Source organism: Microchirus variegatus (genome assembly GCF_963457635.1).
Source record: "Microchirus variegatus genome assembly, chromosome: 4".
Lineage (NCBI taxonomy): Eukaryota > Metazoa > Chordata > Actinopteri > Pleuronectiformes > Soleidae > Microchirus > Microchirus variegatus.
Genome location: NC_139805.1, coordinates 5,809,362 through 5,826,909, shown reverse-complemented (window position 1 = coordinate 5,826,909; position 17,548 = coordinate 5,809,362). Strand labels below are relative to the sequence as shown.

General features: G+C 41.3%; 1 protein-coding gene across 1 annotated transcript in view; it reads right to left on the bottom strand.

The window, feature by feature from the left end:
* gpc1a (glypican 1a) overlaps positions 1 to 17,548 on the bottom strand; it is a gene marked incomplete at both ends in the record, with an annotated part of 59,447 nt that extends 41,899 nt beyond the window's left edge. Inside the window, 2 exons of the mRNA XM_083887748.1 lie at positions 11,341 to 11,517; positions 17,386 to 17,548. Of these exons, the coding sequence (XP_083743874.1) occupies positions 11,341 to 11,517; positions 17,386 to 17,548 (340 nt within the window). The remainder of the gene's footprint in view (positions 1 to 11,340; positions 11,518 to 17,385) is intronic.

The following is a 17,548-nucleotide window of genomic DNA, read 5'->3' as shown; positions in this document are numbered from 1 at the left end:
GTGGAGGATTAAAGGCCCTAGTATACTTCCCTTCCCAGTAGACCAAACACCTATTGCATGCACAGATTTTGGAAACCACGCGTGAAGAGTGCGTTGCGAGAACGTGGACAGTGCATGCGTCAAGTGAATCACTGCCCCAATGGTAGGTGGAGTATAAACCCCACTCACCAAGGAGAAAAACCATTTAGACAACAGAAGAAGTAATCGTCAAGGATAGTCATCCAAGCCTCCACCAGGCACCTGGCACCCCCCCCTGCCCAATGGACCTTTCCGCTGTGACCGAGGGAGATGTAGCATCGTTCCCTTCGTCTTAGGTAGGAATTAGAGCTGCAACTAACAGTTATTTTTGTAATCGATTAACCTGTCGATAATTTTCTCGATTAATCGATCCATAAAATTAATCGATCCATAAAATTAATCGATCCATAAAATTAATCGATCCATAAAACGTCAGATGATGCTAAAAAACGGCGATCAGTGTTTGTCAAAGCTGGAAATGATGTTCTCGAACGTCCATGTTTTGTTCACAAACCAAAATGATTCAGTTTTAATGATTTCTTTGTTGTCTGTGGCGCAAAGAAACCAAGAAAATATTCACATTTAAGAAGCTGAAACAATCAGAAATCTTGTTTTAATCACGAAAAAAGCTTCAAACCGATTATCGATTATCAAAATGGTTGGCGATTAATTTAGTCATCGATTAATCGTTTCAGCTCTAGTAGGAATGGGTCCTATTCCCCAAGTCCACGTATACCAATGTCCACGATATGCAACGCGCAATGTGACCTGGACTTCGGCAGGTGTGTGGAAGTTTACCAGGGCCTTAAAGGGGAAGTAAGTAGTTTATAGTGCCATCTAGAGGAGAGGCTGAAATTAACAACAAAGACCTGCTGCTCTGCTCACCCCCTCCCTTCCCTGAGCGCTACGGTATCCGCAGCCGGTCAAATGTCGTCCTCGTCGTCTTTCTCCGTGTCAGCAGATGAGGTTCGTAAGGCAAGGGAGAGGGCGTAGCAGACGAAGCGGAGAGAGAGGAGGCGGGACTTCCGCTACAAGTAAAGCGACGCTTGATTTGTTCTCTCGCGTTTGTCCGTACAGGCTCCGGCAGAAACATGGCGTCTCGCTGCTAACAGTGGCTATGCGACCGCGGCCCGCGACCATGTTATTTTAAATGACTTTTTGAAACACTACGAAAATGAAACAAAGAATATTATACAGCGACTAGACAATGCAGGAGCACATAATATGTATAAAAAAGTGGATTTTGGGTAATATAAACCCATAAATACTACATATTGTCCCTTTAAGCAGTAGAAGATGAAGGAAGGAATGAATGAATGAATGTTAATCCAATCCAAACATTGGAAGGCTAATTACTATCACATGTAGACCAGAGTTGGACTCTGCCACAGTTCCCACCAAGAGCAAGAACAGATGACAAAAACATGGCAAAAACTCAGACACATGGACTATCAAGCTGCAAGGGGACGTATTGTCTCCTGGCACAGTGGACCGACACACATCATTCAATAAACTGATTTCCCACTATAGGGCTCGTACTGTGTACTAGGACAGGGACAGTATTCCACCTCAGCAGCATATAGACATTGTGCACGGACACACATGGAAACAAACCACTTGTGCATAATGAGAAATCTAAAATAAAAATCAACGTTCTGGTTAGAATCAGATTAGTCCCACAGCTCTGTATGTTTGTGGGGCGACAGACGGAGTCAGAGTCAGTATGAAACCAGCTGCTGCACCAGCACTCACTCCTCCTCTATGACGGGAGGATGAAGGGGACATGAGTGGAACGGCATCAAGGACAAAGCCTCCTCCCTTATCATTTCCAATCTGGTCTCCTGTTCTCAGATCTGCTCCTTGCTCTTCCTTACCCCCCCCACCCTCTCTCTCTGTCTCTCTCTCTCTCTCTCTCTCTCTCTATCATGTCCTCACATCAGACATCATGAAAGATTCACAGCTCTGCTTTTAACAGATCTTTGCCAAGCAAACCCTCCGTCCCTCACAGAGACACAGACAAACCTGCACTCACAGATCTGAGACTGTCTGGTAAAAACAATGCAGAGATGGAAGAAAAAAAAAAGGAAAAGAGACAGATACACACACACACACACACAGAGAGAGAGAGAGAGGGAGGAGTGTATACAGAGAATATGGAGAGACCAATTATGTGTGTGTGGACCGGGAATAGGGCGTTCTACTTGGTGGTATTCGTTGTTAACGCCTGAGTGAGCGTGTGATGGGCGACAGATGACGGACAGTATCAATTTCCTCTCACACAGACACACACACACACACACACACACACACACACACACACACACACACACACACAATGACTTCCCAGACATCATGGGCAGATGTGAACCAGCCTCAATAACCTGTAAAATATTGATGTTCACCTAAAGTTAAAAATGAAGAATTTTTATTTTTTACAATTTTTATCATCAATGAACTGTGTTGTTGTTAAAAATAATATCAGCAAGAATATTTAAAGATAAAAGCTATGATTATACATGACACATGTATGTTTTAGCCGCATTTAGGCTGTTTTTTCACATTACTATGCTAAAACGTATAAAAATGTGAGTGTTGTTTTTTCAGCACAGCCTGTTTTTTTTGTTTCCAGTTTCACCAACTTTATAAACACACTTGGGCAAACAACACTAAAATGTTTTAAAATGGGATTTAATTTTTAGGAAATTTAGAAATTATGTCACAGTTCAAATTATGCCTGGCTCGTTTTTAAGAACAAAAAAAGGAAAGGAAAAAAAAACTTCCGCACAATTATGTCCATATAAGGACTTGTGTATTATTCCCACGTGTGAGCACTAAGAGTTGAATTAATCAATTTGAGTTCAAATTAAAGCAATTTTGGTTTGTATTCTTTATTGTGGGAAGTCTAACCACACTTTTCCTCTGGCAGACACACAATACATCCCCACCTCTGTGTGTGTGTCTGCCTGAGGACGACAAGTGTTGAGGTCAAAGTGAAAACTTCATAATAAAACCTTGAGGGGGAGTTTGGATTCCAGCGGTGATGTTTACACTGATGCTCTCTTCTCGTATCATGTACTTGTCACACTGAGCTTTATATGACTCCATCGAGAGGGAGTAAGTGATTATCATGTCCACATTTGTGATGGAACAGAATGAATACATATTTATAGACATATAAAAACACTACCAGCCATACATTTTACACTCCTCCTCCCACATCACGAATATGCGACAAACTGCAATATGAGGAGACTTTGAACCATTAAATAGGACAGTTTTACTCCCGGAGAGATGAAAAACAGCAGCAGCAGCTGATGGTGAGTCTTTTGTGCGACTTCCTCTTTGTTGCGTTCCCTCCTCCTCCTCCTCCCTACATCACATGTATTCACAGATGAACAGCCTATAACTTCTGCCTCCTGACTGAATACAATCTTGTGAGATACAGGAACATTTTTCTCCTACCATGTAACAGATCATGTTTTGACCTATTAAAGCGGAACTAGACCGGAAGTTCCTATTATCGCTGTTTTTTTTGGTGTGTATCTGCGTCATTACCTTGTTTATGAAGCCTGACGGTTCGAAACAAACAGTTCAGCCATTGCTGAGAACGTTGTGTTTTATTGTAATCTCGGGGCTCAACGAGATCACTGAAAATCCCGTAATAGTTACGTAAGCAGCGGTTCTCCTGAACAACCGATCGTCCTGCTCCGGGCGGTAGTCCGGGCACATCCGGTTACGTACATTGAACCGCAGAAGAAGAATAACGTCCGTTGTGGAGGTGTTTCACGAGCAACAGTGTCTTCTGACTCTGGGTCTGACTCCGGTTTAAAGTCATAAAAGGGACTGCGGCGGGGAGTCGTGACGAAGCTATTTTTAAACACTGTTAAAACAATGTTTTGATAATGAGGAGCAGTGCATCCGCCGTTCCAGAGGGGGGCGCTGCGCTTCTGAGAACGGATGTGCTGGATAGTACTGGCCAATCACAAGACTCTGTCTTCTGGGGGTGAAAGTTCACTCTGAAACATCGCGGCTGAAAAACACTGTCAGAAAAGAGGATTTCTATCGGCTAGTTTACAGCAACCAGGAGGTTTTTGACCATAAAAACAAGTTAATATATGTAAGTAGACCTCCATAACTAACATTTATGTGCAACAGGACCACTCTATGTGACCTTTAACACCACAAATTTGAATTCTTCTGCGGATAAAACCCACTTTTCTCAGGATCTGGAATGCTGTGCATCCTAGAAATCTTGTTGCATGTCGACGTTTAGTGCCCCTATTAATGTATTAATGGACAACTCCACGCATGAATAGAGACAGATTGACAGCAGTCTATTGCCACTTTTCTGGTGTGGAAGATTGAAACTTTAAATGGTGTAAATGTAAATAAGTGGAAGCTCCACTATTGACTCTGTCTTGTTAAAGAGTTATTGACTGCTAACCAAAGCAACGTATCCTCATCCACAGCTAATCTGACTTAAAACACAGGTGCGGTCATACATCCGATATACATCCTCAGCGCATCTTCTCTCTTTTCCTTTCCGACAAGCAACAACGTATGGAAACACAACACAAACATACACACATGCATCAGAACTCATCTCCCTCATGTTTCTGTGTGTCATACGATCACATGGGTGTGACAGTGGACATGTGAATGAAAACTAAGTGTCTTCCCTGGAGAAGGTGTTGGCTTTCACTGACTTTTAAACACAAGGATCACACACACACACACACACACACACACACACACACACACACACACACACACACACACACACACACACACACACACACACACACACACACACACACACACACATATAGGACAGGTCAGTCTTTAACTATAACCAGGCACAATGTGTGCGTTAAAAAGAGAAAAAGCGCTCGCAGGCACAGAGACAGACGGGCAGACAGAAGGAAGGATGACTTCCATTCACATGGTGTTAAACCTATGGGACAATAGGTGCGAGCAGGGCGAGAGAAGAAAAGAGGCTTTTGTCAAGCTCTGGGTAGGAATTTAGAGCATCTGCTTGTTATGTTTCACTCTATTTACTTTGAAATTCTGATATTAATCATATCCACTTACAGAGATCTGAACCGGCTCCAACAACATGCTTGTAGTTGGCGGTATAGATCTAATCTGTGTCGACATCAAAATCATTTCCTCTCCTCGCAGAATGACAGGGGAACGTCAACTTCAGAATGTTACGCACCTTATATGTTGTATGTTTTGGCTGCTTTCCCATCAAAACAAAAAAAAACTAGCACATACAGGCGCATTGATTGAAAGAACACACAGTTAAAGCTCACATAGAGTCGTCCTGTTGCACATATATGTTAGTTGGAGTTCTAATTACATACATTAACTTGTTTTTATGGTCAAAAACCTCCTCGTTGCTGTAAACGGGCCGATAGAAATCCTCTTTTCTGACGGTGTTTCCCAGCCGTGAGATTTGAGACTCAACTCTCTCACCCAGAAGACAGAGTCTTGTGATTGGCCAGTACCCGGAAGTACACCCACTCTCAGAAGTGCAGCTCCCCCCTCTGGAACGGTGGATGCACTGCTCCTCATTATCAAAACATTGTTTTAACAATGTTTAAAAATAGCTTCTTCACGACTCCCCGCCGCAGTCCCTTTTATGACTTTGACCCGGAGTCAGACCCAGAGTCAGAAGACACTGTCGCTCGTGAAACACCTCCACAAAGGACGTTATTCTTCTTCTGCGGTTCAATGTACGCAACCGGAATGTACTCGGACTAGTGCCCGGAGCAGGAGGATCTGCTGTTCAAGAGAACTGGTGTTTACGTAACCGGACCGGGTTTTTTCAGAGATCTCGCTGAGCCCGAGATTACAATAAAACACAGTGTTCTCAGCAGTGGCTGAACTGTTTGTTTAGAACCTTCAGGGCTTCTTAAACAAGGTAATGACGCAGATACACACTAAAAAACAGCGTTAATTTGAACTTCCTGTCTAGGACCGCTTTCAAAAAACGCTTTCATCAATGAATAGGCTCATCTCATGTTGTCATATTCATATTTGACAAGCTGTGTTTTTTGTTGTTTTTTTCCATTTTGAATGTAGTTTAGTGTTGCCACAGTAACACAGATGGGGCTGTTTGCTGTGTTTACCAAACTCTTGTCAAAAATGTCAAACCTACTGCTTTGACTACCAGGATTCCCACACCTTAATTGGGCATTTCAAGGACTTTCCAGGACAAATTTCCAAACCTGAACATGGCGTCCAAGGATGGACAAGTTATTGTGCTGTGGATCTTGGGTTCAAGTGAGTCTACGGAATTTTCTTTGGTGAGCCAGTGACACAGTCCCTTTGTATGCGTCGAGGCTCTCCAGTTTCCTCCCACCATCAAAACATGTACAGGTTCCAAACATCCGGTCAGGTTTGTCCCTTGTGTCGTCACGCTTCGTCACAGTGGCTCTGATCAACTTCATTCTTCAAGCACTTTCAATGACCCGTGTCTATCTAAGGCGATTTTTCAAATTCACACACTTGCAAGGACTTCAAGGACCCACAGGAACACATGGAGTACAAAATCAAAAATGGGTCCTAAGAAGACAAATCGAAATTATGAATGAATTAGTCTGAACTGTTCAGTGTATCCGTAGAATAAAATCTCATCTATTACATAAACTTTTGGTCACGACAGCAGATAATCTGCCTCCATCTGATCCTCTTGTGTCCTCTTCTGTTCCACCAGCTGTCCTCATGATCCTCCGGCACAACATCCATGAAAACTTCTCTGTGGTCCTCGTGTTTCCCAAACTAAGGTATTATTCCATCACTTTGTCAAAAAAAAAAAAAAAAAAGCTCCAACAACATCCTTCCTGAATAAATATTGTACTCACAGAGGAATTTTGTCAACTGGTGATGTGAGTAAACTGAAGTGGTCTCCTCTGAGCAGATATCACTAACATGAGCTGCTCATGACAGGAAACAGCTGGGTCCTGTCACAAATCATTAAGAAAGTGTTTATTCCCCAAAATGTGAGTGTGCGTGAACAGGAAGGCCACCGGGGCGAAACATCTGTGCGTGTGTTTACTGGACTGAGTGATAATGAATACATTTAGTAAATCAAGGCAACTATGAATGTACTGTACTTTTTGACGATTTTCACGAGCTCTTTTTCTGGTAACACAACTTTACTGTGACTTTTTTGAAATGTTCCACTTGTCATTGACAAGATTTAGCCGTCCAATTCATCAGCATTAAAGCAGCATGTAGTTACAGACAGGACAGAAGGGGATTTTATTAACATGAAATGAGATTAATGGGGATAGACTCTGACTTTGTTATCTTTGAAACCCTTTGACATTCACTCAGTGTGACTGCTTTTCAGTTTGAGATCTGTTTATGACTATGTTTGGGAAGAATTTCAGTGCTAATGTGAGTTGACAGTGACATAAAAGCATAAAAGCCAAGTAAAGTCACAGTTATGAATGGACATCAGTTTATTTTATTTTCAAAAACCTGAACTTCAGATTTCTGTTCAAACTTGGGGAAGAATATTTAAGCTTGAACTAGGGCTGTAATCAACCAAATAAACTCTTGGTCGACTAAAGCCCTGAAATTTGGGGTGCTTTCTTTTCAAATTAAAAGAGGCTCTTAATTTGAAAAGACCCGCAGCCGCGGCTGGAGTTCAACAGAGTCTGACGGCTCTGACAATGTTTTGCATTACGTGCATCTGTCATCATATCATCACAATAACTGCTGAGGAATATTTAGATCATTTGTCTCTGTTCATGTCCTCACACAGATCGAGACCGATCATAGGAGCTCAGCTTCGCGGCTGAGACACAAATTTGCTTTTACGTGCAAAGTTTGCATTTCACTTTTTTACCGTCATCTACTTTTAAAAAAAATGCTGCCACACTGCTGATGTCTTTGACATGGATGCGACAGGAGGACTGACTGTAGCCTCAAATGAAAAGCTCAAAATTCACATCTAATTAATGACAAGGCTAATCTGTCTGTCTCTCATTAGCCACGGCGCAACAACAACAACCCACTGAGCTGAACTAAACCAAAATAGTGGAAAACAAGGGGGTGTTCTCCGAAGACACGCTATTACCTGTGAAAAAATATAAAAAAATATATATATATTTTTTTTTTTTTTTAAATGTAGTGGACCAATCACAATTTTTTTCGAGCCAGAACGCATCGACCGATTAGTCGGCCAGTCGACTTTGACTTTACAGCCCTAGCTTGAACACTATAAAACGGTTCACAATTTCAAAATATACAGCCTGGAAGCACACAGACCATCTGTCGCAATTACCATAGCACAACGCCCTCTGCTGGACCATAATAGGGCGTTGTGAGCACAGATTAGGCTTAGATACACTATAAATGCCTTTTTTGGCCGATTGGAAAACTATTAAGAGATGAAGTCACAAATTAAAGTGTCCTCCTCAGTGGACAGTTTAGTGGAGCAAGTAGCTGGAAAGTGGCCTGTGGATATGTTTTGGCTTCTACACAGAGACATAAAATGAAAAGGAAAAGTCGCACCCTAGCATCAAAGATGTCTTTCCAAATGCAAATACAAACAACTGATGTTGAGTCAATTCTCACACCCTCGTGAGTGACCAAGAGACAGGAGCACACTCGGAGAAGAGAATTCACCCGTTTGCCTTCTTTCTGCTTTTATCTCTGTCAGTTTTGATGAGCTCTGTGAAGACAGCACCTTTGCTCAAACAACTGGAGCAGATCCAGTTCCAATTGACTAAATTGCCTTTCTGTGTATTGCGTTTTTTTCTCACATCGTAAATAAAAGATTGAAGAAGTTTAATGGAAGGGGAGAGAAAGTGTCCTCTTCTATCCGTCTCTTTTTAATGACTGAGGCAATGACTCACTTTCTCACTCTGTGTCAAACTTTCGTCTCAGTGTCTCTTTGTCTGTTTGTTGGTCTCAGTCTCAGTTTCCTCCCCCCCAAAAAATTCACACACATCTAATATTAATAAGCCTGCCCTAATGTTTTTGCACCGATGCAAACACAGCGTGACCTTCAGATCACAACACAATCCAAACACTCCTCCACCTCTCATCACTTTCATCTCCTCCTCTGCCAGACAGCTGCGCTCTGTCCGTCCTCAGTTGAAATATGGGGGGGTGGGGGGGCGGTGAAGCGACAGATTATCGCCTTAAAGGAGGAGACCACTCAATTTTACGATTCCCATCTGTACTTTCCTCAACGTCGGTAAACGACAGTTTAATCTGCTTTTTTTTTTTTTTTTTTTTTTTAAAGAAGCAGCGACCGCGGAGATAAGATACACAGCGAGTTTGATGTGTGTGACGTCTGGCTCACTGAACAACTCTCAAAGCCGATTGATTATTTGATTCGATTGGCAATTGACTGATTGATTAAACGCATCATTGCCTCACTGGCTGCAGGAGTGACTGACTGACTGACGACCGGCTGATTGACAGCGTGCCAAAATGAAACCATCCCATATCTTTCTTCTCTCTTTTCTCCACTATTTATTTTTTAAAAGCAGCTTATATTGTGTGCTCATTACCCTATAGTTGTGACAGGTTACTGCCCCAGGGCCGGGAAGCTTAAACCTGCCTAAATTATTAGTTAATGCACATGACAAACCACACACACACACACACAGAGAGAGAAAGCCGTTTGCACAGTTATTCATCATAGAACATGACATTGACTTCCATTAATCTAGACAGCCTAAACTAACTGTTATTTATTAATGAATATCTTAGCCTTTATTAGGGCTGAACCATTTTGAATAAATGTATAATTGCAGTTATTTTGAAAGGAATTGCAATTGATTGCGTGGTAACTTTTACGTTTTTACTAATTTTCATTCGGAAAAACTATTTTTATATCCTTTTTTCAGCACAACCTAAGCAATCTGAGGAAAAATAACAATAATAATAATAATAATTTTCACCAACTATATAAACACACCTCAGCAAGGAAGTACTAAAATCGGATTGAATTTGTGAAATACATCACAGTTTAAAGTTCACTTGGCTCGTTTTTATAAACAAATAGTACAGAAAAACAGTCTAACTTTGTGACTTCTGTACAATTATTGCTATTTGCTATATCACTACTGAAAATGTGATATAAAATGAATGGTAATCTTGACTCAATAACAGATAAGAAGTCGGAAAAAACACCCTCATTTTTTAAAGCCGGAATATGTGACCCTATAAACACACACCCTCAGGATGTCCATATAAGGAGTTGTGTATTATTCCCACGGCAAATTGCCGTGGGTGCTCATGCAGCACACCGCGTGACCACTAAGGGTTAACATTTGGTAGAATTTTGATTCATTGTTCAGCCCTGTAGCCTTGACCTAAGGTTCTGCCTCATTAGGACCAGGTTTTGTTCCTCCTTTAGGATGTTTGCTCTTGACAAGGTCAGTGTTGATGCCAGAAAAGGTTCTAATAGAGGTAACAAATCCACCCACGTGCACACACACACACACACACACACACACACAAACATACACCTGCAATCCAGGGCAGACAATAAAAAAAGTCTCCCTTTAAAGCTATTATGTGAGTCGTATGCAAAGTTTTTATTTTTATCACCAGTGGTTTATAATAATAATTTAAAAAAACACTCTCACCTGCACCAGCAAACACCAGCAAACAATCATAAATTCCCTACATAGACCATAATAGCTCAAGGCAAGACACATGGCTTAACACCCACCTGCACCTCCAGCCCTCAACAGACAATGACATTATAGAGATGTACACTTCTGACTCTCTCTATATATATATATTTAGAGAGAGAGAGAGACTATATATATATATATATATAGAGAGAGAGAGAGAGAGAGAGAGAGAGAGAGAGAGAGAGAGAGTCTAGGAAACACCTTTGTATACTATACTATATGATATAATGTGCATTGCTCACTAGACAGTCAGTTGCACAACAGGGCACAGATATGTAGCCTAACTTATATAAGCACATACACCTGGTTTGTAAAAGAATAACACAAGTTAATGCAACTGATGATCAGGCTGAACAAGATTTACAGTGCGTGTGTGTGTGTGTGTGTGTGTGTGTATATGCAGGTTAAATCTTGTCCACAATCAGTCACAATGTGCTCAGCAAAAATGTCATGAACGTATTCATATATGCACTTTAAAGGAGAAATGCACTGCAACTCTCATGTCACAAAAAAGTAAACCATTAAAACCATAAAATTCATGGTTTTATTATTATTATTATTATTATTATTATTCATTATCACAAAACTACACACACAAGTGTTGCACAGGTCAAATGAAATCGCGGGTGAATTTCCTCAACGCAAAACTCACCGGAAATCTCGGTCTGAGGCACACCGGCCAGAGTGAAGCCTTTGCCGGTGTAGAACTGCCGCAGGTCGGCGCAGCTCCTGTCCGCCCCGGACACCGGGCCCGGTGCTGCAGACAGACACAGCAGCACATGCAGGAGCAGCGGGAGCAGGAGGCGCATCTTCTCAGAACTCCTGCTTTCTTTTCCGTCAAAAAAAAGCAAAGAAAAGAAAATCCGATTTTTAGCTCCGAGTGAAACAAGCAGACGAGTAGAGTCGTCAGTGTTTGGGAGTTTTTCCACTCAAACTGTCCACAAATGCATGTTTTCCCTCCGGATCTTAAACTGGAGGCGCCGGGGGTTGAGAGGGTGGCGGTGGCGGTGCTCGTGTCGTGGCAGCCGCTCCGGGTTTGTTTGTGCCGGGGAAGAGAGCTGCGACGCGCGGCTGTAGATGTCAGGTACACCCCGCTCCTCCTCCTCCTTCTCCTCCTCCTCCTCAGCGCTGCTGCTGCTGCTGCTGCTGCTGGCTGCAGAGATGCCTCAGACAAAAGAGACAGCAAACTGTGTGTGTGTGTGTGTGTGTGTGTGTGTGTGTGTGTGTGTGTGTGTGTGTGTGTGTGCGTGTGTGTGTGTGTGCAGGTGAAAGCTCAGTTAAAGCTGCTGCAGGTCCACAGGCTCGGGCAGGTCATGATGGTAAGATTGAATTAGACAAAAAAAAAAATGAATGGCAACAAAAGAGCACAAATCAATTTCGTTCAATTAAATTTGATGTGCAGAGAAAAATAAACAAATAGGGATAATTGCCTCGTGAATCTCCTACTCCTCTTCTCCACAATGGGACAATGAATAGAGGGTGTGTGTGTGTGTGTGTGTGGTGCTGCAAGGAGCCCAGGAATAAACAGCGACACCTGCAGGCAACAATAACAAAGAAGGGTGTTGGTAGATAACAGACACTCCAGATAAAGAAAGGGGTTGGCCATGAGTGTTTATTCTCCTTGTTAAAACAAAAAAATAATCCAGAGTACAGATTAAGAGCGTATTGGTTTCATTTACATTTGCACAGCAGCCATTTTGAACCATTCTGATCACATTATTAGATCTAGATATAGAGTCCTGTGAAAAACTGAGAGAAATGTCAAAATAAAATAAGCCTTTAATAATTAAATTATTAGGGTTCGAGCACGACTGTGCAAGAAACCTATTGAAATTGAAAGAGTTATTATTATTATTATAATTATTATTATTATTATTTGATTTATTATTGAGATTTTTGCGACCACGTCAGGCCTGGTGAAAATTTACGTATTTCAAAGGTTCGGTGAAAAAGCGTGGAAAATTGGAAGTGGGAGGGGCTTAAGAGTGACGCAAAAAAGTGCTAGTAGGTCATCTCCTGTCGGGTTTAACGTAAATGAACGAAACTCGGTACACATGTTCATTAGGTTGAGCTTTAAATAAAAGTCGATGACAAGCGTCCTGGGAATCCTACGGGAATGCCGCCATTTTGGATTGAAGGCGAAAACGGAGGCGTTTTTGGCGAATTTACACCATCGCTACAAAATCTATCTAGTTTACTGTTATATTTCTACAAGCCTGGTGAACAAGCCAAATTCCCCACACAAAAGATGGAAGCTCTTTTTATCAGCGTCAGTGTTATTTAAGTGTATTGTTCATTTCCATTTGAATCATTTTCATTTGGTTACTCACATTATTATTATGTTGTGTCCTGTTTAGCCCTTATGGTTAATTTTTGCAGCACTAAAACACTTTATTTTCAACATTATTGAACTGCCTGATTGTAGTTAATATTATTATTATTATTATTATTATTATTATTATCAGCAGCAGGGTTAGCTAAATGTAGTAGTTAAAGGTGCATTATGTAATAAATCTAAAGCAACTGGCCATAAAATCCTCCTAATATGTCACAGAGACTCATGAATAATGTTCATATAACAAACTGAACTCACCAACAACAACAGTACAGACAAAATATTTGCATTAAAAAAAAAACATTTTTCAGACTGCAAATCATGTTTATGTTTTGAAATCATGTTTTGGCATGTGGCGCCACCTACTGCCGTCTACCAATAACTGCAGTCAGTAGAGTCTCAGCTACAGAGCAACCACGGGTTGCCAGTTACGTCAGAAAATTACACCTAAAAGACCTCGATGTTTTGAATTTGAATGTAGTGTAGTAGTTTTGGCCACATTCTTACATATGGCACCTGTACGTAAAATGCACGACTGTGCCATTCATTTTATAAATGTCATGACTGACTGACATTGGTTTTAAAAAGTATGACTCGTGGGATGTTCTCGGGGTTCTCCAGTTTCCTCCCACAGTCAAAAAACGTGCACATTTGACACTCTAAATTGACAACAGGTGTAAGAATGGATGGGTTTTTTGTCTCTATATGTGGCCCTGTGATGGACTGGCAACCTGTCCAGGGTGTGACCCCACCTTGCGCCCTATGTGATGCTAGGATTGGCATCAGCATCCCAGCAACCCCCGTGACCCTCATGTGGAGTATAAAGCGGTAGAAGATGGATGGATTGACCGAATTGTCGGTGTCATCCAACTTTGGTTTAAGGAGTACTTGAATAATTGCAAATCACTGACTGAACCTTCACCTGAGTGAACCTTTGTAGGCTTTTTCCTTTGTCTCCCTTGTTCAGTATCTTTGCCTCTATGCGTCCACTGATAACCACAAGGAACGACACATTTGTTTGTATTGTACAGGATGTGCCACATTTTGTTTGTTTGTTTATTTGACAATACAGTAAATACCCTGCAAGATACCGTACGATCAGTGAGACACACATGTAATGTGTAATCGGTATGCCATGAGGTCTTTGTTTCCAAACTGTGCCAAAATCATGATCCATTCCATAAGCAGATCTTTGTCTGACCTGTGCCAGCCCAGGAGAACAAATCTCAGGTATTGTAGCTTCACATTCATGCTGCCAGTCTCCTGTTTTACCAGAGGGACACCACTGCAGTCCATGTTCATGAAAGCCGTCTGAGATGACTTTGTTCCTTTCTGACACGGAGTATTAGTATGCTGGCAGTAGCTACACTATACGCGACAGTGTCGATACTGAGATCAAGATTTAATGTACAAAGCAAATAATACATGGAAATACATGAAACTAAAGGTGACACATTAATATAAGTGATCCCTGCAAACAGCTATTTCATATCAATGCTCTAAACACACTATGACTCCCAGCTTGTAGGTCAGAGGTCTGACAGAAAATCACTGCCTTCGTCTGGCTCAGTTTGGCAGGGTCGGTATAAGCATGATAACCAATGTTCTGCAATCTTTGAATCCTACATCTTCCCCAGCAGCTGTGCCGGGTAAAAAAAAAGCCGATCAAAGAAAGGTCACCGGCAGCCCCCGACATCCCAGAGTTGCAACTGAAATTAACTGCAATCTGTGGGCGAAGCTGAAGCAAAACACGCTAAGAGTGCTAAATTAGCCTTTAATTACTTCGGAGACCTACTTGTCAGACAAAATGTCAAGAGGAAATTTATATAAGCGTATGACTGATGTCGCTACGGGCTAAGAGTTTAATTTATAATAATGCATGTTATACAGTGTGTCAGCGGAAGATAGAAAAAGATTAAAAGTGTCTGTCAGAAACATACAAAGAACACAGTGAGAATTAAAGTGTCTGCACCGTCCTTGCATTACGTTCTTACCACTTTTCTTCATACTTTTAGGCAATAGTTTGGCAAAAGTATCTTTTCTTACTTATTGTCACAATCTCCTGGATTAAAAATAATGTGTCAAACACCTTTGGGTGGAACTGGAGCCTAATCCTGTGTTGTGATTCAGGCCTCACATGGGGCACCATTATGTTATGATTCAATGTTGTAATTGGTGAGAAAATATAAATAATGTTATTAATTTTCTTGAAACCCTCAGTGGCAATAATTTGTTGTTTAGTTGAGATATTCGATAACCCTTGACATGACACGTTAAGGTTTTAAGTGAAATTAGTGCGCAGTGAATGTGTTACTATTACCACTCCTTGGTTGATTACACCGGCACACTGCTTTGATATCGCTTGCCGACTCGATTGTTTTGGAACAGCGAGTGTCAAGTGAGGATGGCGTGACGGTAATGGAGGGGTGTCTCATTTCTTAGGGGAACGTTCTTACCCCTAGCACCCTCAACTCTGTATTGAGGGCCAAGGGGAACTCCGACAAAGGGGTAGGGGGAACGGGTGGAATTGGGATTCAGCCTCGGAGAATTAATCATTCATTATGCAAGTACTTTTACTTTTAATACATTTAAAATCAGGTACTTTTTTACTTTTACTTAAAGGGACACTGTGTAGTATTTATGGGTTTAGATAACCCAAAATCCACTTTTTTATACATATTATGTGCTCCTGCATTGTCTAGTCGCTGTATAATAGTTTTTGTTTCATTTTTCGTAGTGTTTCAAAAAGTCATGTTAAATAACATGACCGCGGACCGCGGTTGCATAGCCACTGTTAGCAGCGAGACGCCATGTTTCTACCGGAGCCTAAAAGGACAAACGCGAGAGAACAAATCAAGCGTCTCTTTACTTGTAGCGGAAGTCCCGCCTCCTCTCTCTCCGCTTCGTCTGCTACGGCCGCGGTAGCTCGCCCTCTACCTCACCTCACGAACCTCATCTGCTGACACGGAGAAAGACGACGAGGACGACATTTGACCGGCTGAGGATACCGTAGCGCTCAGGGAAGGGAGGGGGTGAGCAGAGGAGCAGTTCTTTGTTGTAAATTTCAGCCTCTCCTCTAGATGGCACTATAAACTACTTACTTCACCTTTAAGGTAGGGTTGTCATTTTGGTACTTCTACTTTTACTAAAGTAAATATTACTCTGGTTATTTGTACTTTTACTTAAGTACTGAGATTCAGTACTTCCTCCACCAATGGTAATAACAAAACCCAATAAGAACATGTGTATGATAATATGTGGCAATCAAATATTCCCACAGGCTTAAATAAAGACTAGTAGACCCCAGTGATGGACTGACGACCATGTCCCTCAGGCCTAAACTCAAATGAATCAAGAACTGCAAAAATCCTCGCATTTCCATAATAATAACAAGGCAGAGATGGCAGACTTCACCCCATTCACGCAGCAACCCTCTGGCAGCCTCTGTTGGTCATATTGGCAAGTGCAAGTGTGGAAGCACAAACAAAGCTACAGGCACATAGGGCCACTAAAAACAATATTTCACTCCCACTCTGTGGGGTGAAGTGCAGTGTTTGGAAGGATACTTTTAAAATGTATCCAGTTACAGAATACATACCCAAAAATGTAATATGTAACATATTCTGTTACATTACTCAATCTGAGTATTGTATTCTGAATACTTGGATTACCTCCACATTGAATTGCATTTTATAAGTGTAGGAATGCAGCATAAAATCCTGCTTCCTCAACAGGCCTTTTCTGGTGCGATCTTCTGTTCCAACTGGCTGAATGTGTTTGGTCCAAGTCTCCCTGAAAGTGCACTATATTATAATTTGCTGTAGAGGAACAAAGACTATAAGGTTATATTTATGCAAAAAATATGACCCCAACAGACGAACTGACTCATTTTCCCTTTTCAGTTTCTTTATTTACTCAGCTGTTAGTGTTAATTAACATAAATAAAACAATTTACTGAGCTAAGTGCATAGGTGTTCATCTTAATCTTAAAAAATCATCCTTAAATAAAAAGCACCAGAAGGAAACAGGATAGAAACATATAAGGATGATATGAAACATTTCATTAAAAAAATAAAAAAAATAAAAATGTCAGCAGACTATACACACATTAATGTTCTTTTATTAAGAATGACACTAATAACGGTCCATCAAAATAAAACAGAAACAGCAGAGATCTAATGTCTCTGGCTCAATCCAGTGACAGGTGATTCCCATGAAACTCCTATGATGAGCAGTCCATATAATCTGCTATTGTACACACAGTTTGAACATCCTGAAGAGTTTCAGTAAGTTCCTCCTTCATATTTTGAGATCCCCTTTCATTGCGCTGCATCAATGTTTTTCTGCACATGGGTGTCCTACCCCCACTAATTCCTTCAACCATCTTACGGAATGAGTCTTTCTCCACTAATGAAAAGGCCTGCACATCTGCAATTATGAACTCAAGAACCAAGGAGTTCACTTTCCTTTGGGTGATTCCTGGGGCGCTGAGTGTTGCTTGTTTGAGAGGAGGTGTGGTGGGCAT